We start from the raw sequence: 8,483 nt of genomic DNA on the forward strand, positions 1-8,483 counted from the left end.
AGGCCCTTTCTGTGCACCCCAGCTCTCCAAAACTCCTTCCCATATGATTTTTTTTTCACCATTTTCCAGCTCGGCTGTTAAAAACAAGCAAGGCTGAATGCCGGAGGATGTGAAAGCACCCAAAATACGACCAGCAGCACCGCCGTCCTTTCTCATCCTTCCCCTAGCTGGCAGCTTTCAGCCTGGGTTTTTTTCCCCCCTATATTTTTACACGAACCCCACACGTGGAGTGTTGGGGCGGCAGCTCCGTGGCACGGGGAAGGCAGCAGCCACGCGTGCAGTGTCTGGAGCAGCCACCAGACGGCAAATCCAGCCCGGGTTATGGCTGCGGGGAGGTCTGGTCTGCAGGAGGGGATGCTCAGAGCAGCCCAGACACTCAGCCCTCGGCCTCTCCCTGCATTTTGGGATCCCTCAGACACGTTCGGTGCAGTTACAGAAAGGGCTTTATTGGCCGGTATGATACCTACAGTTCATGCGTCGGTGATAGTACAGGTTTTTTTTGGGTTTTTGTTTCTATAGTGTTAGCATGCAGTTTAAATGCAGAGGGTCGGGATGACCTCTTCAGCTTTGCAGGTCATCTCCAAAGCTCAGCTGCCCCTTTGGTTCCCAAACTAAGCCGTCCAAGGAACCAAGGGGGTGTTTTGGCTTTCGGTGAACGGGGTCGTGCTGCTGACCGGTGGGCATGGTGCTGCTGGGTTGTTTTTAATGAGAGACCCCAATTAGTGGGGCGGGGGAGAGCTCTGAGTCACACCAACGGGCAGGAGAGAGCTGGGCACACCGCGTTGATTCACACCAGGATGGACCCTGCAGGCACGGATGAGCTTTTGGGGTTAGGTCCTGGGGTTTTAAGAGCAGCAAAATCCCTCCCGTGTTAAACCCAGGTGGATCCTGCCTGGCCCTTGCACCTCTCCTGCATTGGGCCCGTGTAACACCGGTAATCTGGGGCACCTGTGGGCAAGGGGTGTATAGAAAGCAGGTGATTTGGGCAGATTTGTGGGATGGGGGCTGTGTGCCCCCTGCAGACCCCGTATGAGCCCCGGCTGCCCTCATGCTACAGCTGAACGTGAGCCCGGGTGCCTCTGGCTGCAGCACCCGGTGCCTGTGCCCAGGGAGGGGGCAGTGGGGGCGAGGGGCTGGCTTCTGGCGCAACCCCGAGCTCTGCAGGGTGCTGGTGCTGCGATGTGCCCGTCCCTCAGCCCCGGTCCTGGCCCAAAGCAGGGGTTGGGAGGGTTTCTCTCTGAGCTCAGCAGCTGAGGGCCGCTCGGCAGCAGCAGGAAGTTTCGGGGTTTCTCCCCGATGAGCTTTATGCCTGGGGCAGGAGGCTGGGGGGAAAGAGGGGAAAAAACAAGGGGAAAGAGTGGATTTAGCCTTCCCCATCCTAAAGAGAGGGATGCTGGCAGCCAGAGCACCTTTAACCTTTTACCCGTGCAGCTCACCAAAGCCTGGCCCAAGGTGAGCCCCATTACCTGTGCTGGTTCTGCAGGACCCACGCCTGAACCCCCTAAATGGGGCCGGGTTTTGGAGATGGGACGAGCTCTCCCCCTTCCCTCCCGTGGATGCTGGGGCATGGCCGTGGTGGGATTCGTGCTGGGACCTCTCCCACCCTGTGTGGCCAGAGAGCTGGGAAGGGGGAAGGGGGAACATTTGGGGCTGAACAGATCCAGCCCACAACGGATCCTGTGGGCTTGGAGCACCATTATTGCACTATTGCAGAAGCCAAGTCAAACCGTCAAGCTGCATTAAAATGGGGAGTGAGCATCCCCCAAGGAATGGGGGAGCAAAGTCCTGAGGACCACGGGGAGGGGGGTTTGACGACCAGGCTAGATCTCGATGATGGTGGCACGCCGCAGGCACAGCGGGGCGTCGGGGGGCACCGCGTTGCGCTTGATCTCGTTGCCGTCCAGCCGCAGGACCTGGAGCCGGGAGTAATTCATGACGTCCACCACGGTGCAGAAGCTGCTGATGGAGAACTCTGCAGGGAGAAGGAGACCCAGAGATGTCAGGGGGACGTGGTCCCACGATGGGTCTGGGGGCACCGACCCCGCACCAGGATGGGCAGGGAAATGATGCAAGTGCCCCTAAATTTCCAATTATTCCTGCCGAATAATTCGGCAGGAATAATTGGAAATTTAGGGGCTCTGCGTCCTTCTGGAGGAATTGTTGATGCTTCTGGCCGCAGTCAGGAGCAGCCTGTGTGTGCTCAGAGCTCTGGAGCTGGGGCTTTGCCCAGCGTGGCTGGGGTGCAGGTAGGAAAAAAGCACGGGGTGGTGTCAGCTGGGAAGCATCGCCCTGCAGCGGGGATTGCTGTTGGGTTTCATCAGCTCCACGAGCTGCAGCATCCAGACCCCCCCAGGGCACCGCTGGGGACCAGGACCACCCAGGCAGTGTGTCTAGGGGGGGGACACACATCCCTGTTCCTGTCCTCGTCCTCGTCCCCTCTCCTTTCCTCTGCCCCCCGCTGCTGCCAGCCCCTCTCAGGCCAGGCCCTGCCTGGGTTTGGAGCAAATCCTGATTTTTTTGTGCCGGATTTGGGAGAGCAGCGACCGACTAGAGGGCAGCAAAGCTCCGGGCTGGGAGCTGCTGGGGAAGGCACTGGGGTGCACTGGGGTGCACTGGGGTGCTGTGGGGCGCCCAGCCCCAGTTCCCCAGCTGATTTGGGCCGCTCTGGGCTCTTTGGCTCCATTTTAGCATCTTTGGGGCAGAGGCAGGGGGTGATTTGGGTGGCAGGAGGGGGTGGCCAGCCCCGAGAGGGCAGCAGCATCTCCCCAGAGCCTACGCAGCACCCAGGGGTGCAGGGGGGTGCTGCGGGCACCTCGTCCCCACTGAAGGGCTCCTGGGGGGGCTCCCAGGGCTGCTGGAGCAGCTCTGCAGTCGAGCCCGGCTGGCTCCGCGGTGGTTTCATGGCATTTGTGGGCAGATATTAACAGCTACACGTTTGGAAAGCAAACATTTGGGAGTCTGCTCTTGTTTTCGTGTCTCTGTCGGTCCCTCGGTGCGGGGTTCTTTCCCCTACAACAGCCGACTGCGGCACAGCACCTCCCCAGCCTGGCCTCACTTGGGGGCTTCAGCACTTCTCTGGGGGCATCCTGCCCTGGGGGCTGGCAGGTGACAGGAGCCAGGGTGGATTTTTCCAAGAGATGCAGTTTTTTTTTTTCTTCTCTCTCTCTCTTTTTTTTTTTTTCTTTCTTTATAAACAGCATCCCCGGAACAATCTGTTCCTTTTATTTATTTGTGTATTAAATGGAGCGGATTTTAGTCCTGGCAGAAGGCTCTCTAATAACTAAGAGCTCCTGTCTGCCCCGGCCCTGGCCAGGATGTGTCCAGCAGCTGCAGGCAGCGAGGGGCTCTGGGGGGGCTTGGGGGCTTCCAGGGGCTGGGGAGGGAGGGCTGGGGGGCATCAGGGCCAGCTCTGGGACATGGCAAGGACTGGAGCCACGCCACCTGCAGCTCATGACGGGTTGGAGAATAAAGCAGAGGGTGTTGGACTGGGGAGAGCTGCAGATGGAGATTTCGGGGCAGGAGGGGATGGGAGGAGATGCTCTGGCCCCGAGTGCTGCAGGCTGCTGAGCACCGCAGGGTTTGTCCCTGGTCCCTTTTTCCCTGCATCGTCCCTGGTTTCAGAAACCCCAGCTGGTTTCTGGCATCTGCAGCCCAAAGATGCTCAGGCTAAACGCTTGATGGACCCAGAGCCGTGAATTTGTGCACCACGAAGCCAGCACCAAAACCAACCCCCTTTCCTACCTTGCTGAGGACCACCTGGGAGGCCAGAAATCCCCCAAATTCCCCTCTCCTGCTCAACCCCCTACCATGGGTTCTGCCTCCCCAGCACCGCCGCGCGCCTGCTCACCGTTGATTTGGTTCCCCTGGAGGTAGAGGTTCTCCAGGTGGGTGCTGACCCGGGGGATCTTCTGGAGCCTGTTGTAGGAGAGGTCCAGCTCCAGGATGCTGCTGCTGTTGAAGGTGTTGGTGGAGAGACCTTGGTTCGTCAGGCTGTTGTGGGACATCCGCACGTAGAGCAGCTTGGGGGAGACCTTGAAATAGTCATCGGGGATGGCGTTGATGTGGTTGTACTCTAGGTAGAGCTGTTCCAGGGCCATTGGGAGCCCGTCGGGGACCTTCCTGAGGTGGTTGTAGCTCAGATCAGCCAGGATCAAGGACTTGAGCCCTTTGAGGGAAGCGCCCATCTCAAAAATGTAGTTGTGGCTGAGGTACAGGGCCGTGAGGTTCTCCAGGCCCTCCAGAGCGTTGGAGGGCACCTTGGAGATCTGGTTGTAGGACAAGTGGAGCTCTCTCAGGGAGCGGGGCAGGGGGCTGGGCATCTTGGTCAGGTTGTTGTTGTTCATGTACAGCCTCTCCAGGTTCCTCAGCTTGGCGAAGACCCTCTTGCCCATCTTCTCGCTGGTGATCTGGTTGTTGTGCAGCGCCAGCCACTCGAGCTCCGTGGCGTTGTCGAAGGCCCCCTCCTGGATGGCGGTGATCTGGTTGTTCTGGAAGTAGACGTACTTCATGCGGGTGGGCACGAAGGGCAGGTACCGCAGGTTGCGGGTGTCGCAGTACATGGCCGAGGAGAAGTTGGGGGGACAGTCACACTCCTGGGGACACTGCCAGGAAGGGGCCTGCTGAGGCTCGGGGCCGGGCTCTGCCTCCGTGTCGGGAGCCGGGAGGTAGGAGTAAACGTAGGGGCTGTTCTCATCCTCGTAGTAGGGCATGTAGTTGTAGGAGGACATGCGGGACTGCCGCATGTAGTACTGCAACCACGCCAGGTCCTCCTCCTCGTTGTACTGGCCCAGCGAGGCCCCGCAGAGCGCGGCGATGAGCACGACGGTGGCCCAGCGCATGGTGAGGGCGCTAGGGGGACCTGGGGGGGGAACCAGAGGTACAATCAGGAGCAGGGCAGGGGCTGGGGGCAGAATTGATGCTTCCTGAAGGCTGGGAACTGAGAGGGGTCGGGATGTGGGCACGGCCTGGTGGCACCTAGCAGGGCCAGGGGAGCACGGGGACCCGAGGGAATCCTACAAAAAGACCCGTGGCTTTCATCTCACGCCTCTTCCAGGGCCTCTCTGCTCGCCCAGTCTTTCCTATCGCTATTTCTGCTGCAGCTGGGCAGGGGACGGGGATGGGGGCTGCTTATTGGGGTTTGTGCAAGGCCACAGCTCTGCCCCAAAGGGTCTGGGTTCACCCAAGGCAGGAGAAGGACCACATCCCACCCCCACGATCCCACCCCGTGTACTGATGGAGCTCCGGGTGGGTTTGGAGGCAGCTCTATGTTCTCTCTATTTTTACTGCACTCGCTGGCGACACGAGTCGCCGTGGGTTTCATCCAGCTCCCCCTGCCCCCACCACCACGCAGGATGCTTGGGACTGATGGAAATCCTGGTAAACAAGTTCTGGCTTATTCTGAAGTGGAAAGCGCTTCGGAGCTGAGATCTCCCCTGCTGGGGAAGGGCTGTCACCTGCTGTCCCCCCAGCCTGACACGGGAGAGCGGGACCATCCCCCAAAACTGCCTGCCCTGTTTATGAGAACCGATCTGCCTGGGGCTGGAGGCCAGCAGAGAGCGGGGCTGGATGCTCAGCACCACTCGAGCACCCCCCGGAGCCCCTTTGGCTTCGCGTGGGCTTTGCAGCACCGCCCCAGGGCGCTGTGCTGGCAGGACGAGGACGCCAGCGACGGCCTCTCTGTCCTTCCCCCGAGCCTCGTGGCCATGCCAGCACGCAGAGCAGCCCGCGAGCGCGGCGGCTTGAAATGCCTCCAGGAAACAGTCCGGGCCGTGCTGCTCGGAGGGGGAGCGCAGCGGAGGCTCCTGCCTGCTGTACACGTGGCCGGGAGCGCGGGGCTGCCGCCAGCCCTGCCGCTGCCACGGAGCAAACGGGAAACCTCGCTGGGTCCTGGGTCTGCACCCTTGGGGCACGGCTGGGAAAAGGGGAAAAATGCTGGGGTTCGCTGCTGCTTCCTCCTCCTGACCCCCCTGGAAGCTGCTGGGGGCTGTCAGCCAGCCCCTGCAGAGCTGTGGTGGTGGAGCTGGCTGTGCCCAGATTTCAGCCCTGGGGGTCCATGCCCTCCTGCCCACCCAAACAGTGCTCCCAAGGGGCTGGCAGGTCGCTCGTCCCCAGCCTGGCACACCCAGCAGCGAGGAGGGGATTTCTTGCCCGCAGAGCCCAGCAGACAAAGAGGGCACAGTTGTGCTCGGGGCAGCGGCTGCCCTGCCACCGAGGCACGCTGGCAGGCAGCTAGTGCTGGAAGAAAATGGGGGCTGAGACCGAGGAGGGCAGGCACAGCTCCTGCTTTCTCTTTGCAGCTGAGGGACAGGGGAGCCGTGGTCCTTTGGGATGCTGTGTGTGCGGCGGGAGCTTGGCAGTCGCAGGCGAGCTTCTTCTCCTCCTTCCTCCCACTCCAGGGCACTCTGCCTGGTGAAACAGAGCTGTCTGCTCCGTGCTGGGGCTGCTGCCTCTTCCTGGGGTCCCTCTGTATGGGGCAGGATCAAATCCGGGGCTTCCTCCTCCTTTCTCTGTGCCCCCTTCAGTGTGCCACCAGCCCCTGAGCCTGTCCTCGGCATCCACCCTGCTTCGTTTGGTCTCTCTCCCCTCCCCGGTGGGTTCAGCCCCACTTTTGGGTGGCATCTGCACGTGCCAGCCACGTTATCCGTGCGATCTCCCAGCCTCCACGCTTCTGTGCTGGAGGCTGCGGGTCCCATCAGGCCACCCAGGGAAGGAGCAGGGCTTGGAGCGAGGGGCACCACGGGCACGAACCAAGCAGAGGAGGAGGCAGCAAAGCCACAGGGGGCTGCAAGCAGGCGCTGCACGTGCCCGGGTGTCGAAGGCGGTGGGTGCAGGGGTCCCGATGCAGGTGTCTGGGGAGCTGCAGCCGGGGCAGGAGCCGCGGGGAGCGGGAGAGGGCACCCGGCCGCCGTGGCTCGCCAGCGCTGGCGCCCGCGCCGTGCCACCCGTGTCGCTGGCATCTGCTCCAAGGGGCAGCCGCCCGCCTTCCACGGCAGGGCTATGGAAATCAAGCCTCGAAAAAAAAAAAAAAAAAAATCGTAATAAATATGGAGATGGACTTACCAAGCTGAGAACCTCCTTTCCAAAGCCTCGCTGCTCTGCTGCGGGATCGCCCGTGTGTCAAGCAGCATGTGAGTGTGGTGCCCGGTTTGCAAAGGCTGGTGCCCGCCCTAGATCCCAGACCAAATATTGTGCTTGCAGGTCACGGGCTCGGCAGGTTTTTTGGGGAGTGACCTAGCAGCAGACAGTTTGCAGGAGAGACTGAAGAGACCCTAATGCTGCCTGGCGTTATAAATAACCTGCTTTTTCTTTCCTCCCTCTCTCTCTCTCTCTCTCTCTCTCTCCCTCCCGTCTTTTCTCATAGGAGTGTTGGCACTTTTCAGGCTCTCTCTGTTTAACGAGTTAGTGGAATCGGGGATGTTGTTTTTAAAAGGGCTGTTGTTAGGTCTCCTGCGTTTCTCATCAGGAAGTGATGAAGAGGCCTCTGGCCAGATTAAAAAATCTCTGATTTCGAGGTGCTGAGGATGTGATTCTTGGGGAGAAGCGAGAAAGTATCTTTAACTTTTGCAGTACCAAGGGAAGGGAGGTTATGCCTGCCCCTGCTGCAGCCTGGGCTTCTTCCCCAGGAAGCCTCCGTTTATGCAGCCCTGCTATTAAATATTTAGGATAAACATTTCCATGAACGATAAGGCTGCGGCATCCAAGGTAAATAAATTGCCTACCAAAGAGCCACTGTGACAGCAGGAATTTGTCTTCAGCTTGGCAGGAGAGAGATGCCAAGCTGGCGTTTCTGCAGACTGTGCCCACCTAACGGGGATGGAGGGTCTCCAGCGAGGCTCCTGGGGGGGCACAGGGGGTGTGTGTGTGCTGGGTGACCCTGGCTGGGGACACGGGAGCTCGCAGCACTCCCTGCTACACATCAGCTGGGGGTGCAGAGCCCCTGGGGGTCCTGCAAAGCTGAGGGGCAGTTGGCACTGATGCAGCCCCCAGTCCTTGTCTCTGCATGCTCCAGCTTTGGCTTTTTGTCGAAGCATTTCCTCCTGCAGGGCTTGAGAAGGAGGAACCCTGCCCGCCCATCGCCTGCTGCTCCGTGCCCAGCTCCAGCAGCACGCCCAGGTCTGCCGAGGAGCCTGGAGATATTTAGCGAGCTTGGCAGGTGCCCGGCTCCCTCTGGGCTTACTTTTCTCCTCGCTTCCCATCGATATTTCCCAGCCAAAACATCCTCCTCCCCGGGGGGAGCCTCGCAAAGATCCTTATCGATCTGCGGGCCTCGCTGCGAGGGGGAGGAATGTGCGGGTGGGTGGCGAGGGACGAGCTGTACGGTGGGGACGGTGCCAGGACGCGAGGCTGCTGGGGAAGGAGGAGAGTGCCTGGAAAGCACAGCTCACCGCGGGGCCCTGGGCTGCAGGCAGAGAGCTGCTCGCTCTGGGGCATTCGGAGAAATCCTGCCTTCGAGTGGGGAAAAAAAAAACATGAGGCTGTGCTGC

General features: G+C 60.5%; 1 protein-coding gene across 1 annotated transcript; it reads right to left on the reverse strand.

The window, feature by feature from the left end:
- Positions 1-322: 322 nt before the first annotated feature.
- Positions 323-4,838, reverse strand: FMOD (fibromodulin; the record flags this gene model as incomplete). Its single annotated transcript, XM_082778742.1, has 2 exons — positions 323-1,972; positions 3,848-4,838. The coding sequence occupies 2 exons, from the start codon at positions 4,836-4,838 to the stop codon at positions 1,821-1,823; spliced, it is 1,143 nt and encodes a 380-aa protein (XP_082634868.1). The 3' UTR covers positions 323-1,820.
- Positions 4,839-8,483: the final 3,645 nt, after the last annotated feature.

This window comes from Aythya marila (assembly GCF_965140915.1).
Source record: "Aythya marila genome assembly, chromosome: 24".
Lineage (NCBI taxonomy): Eukaryota > Metazoa > Chordata > Aves > Anseriformes > Anatidae > Aythya > Aythya marila.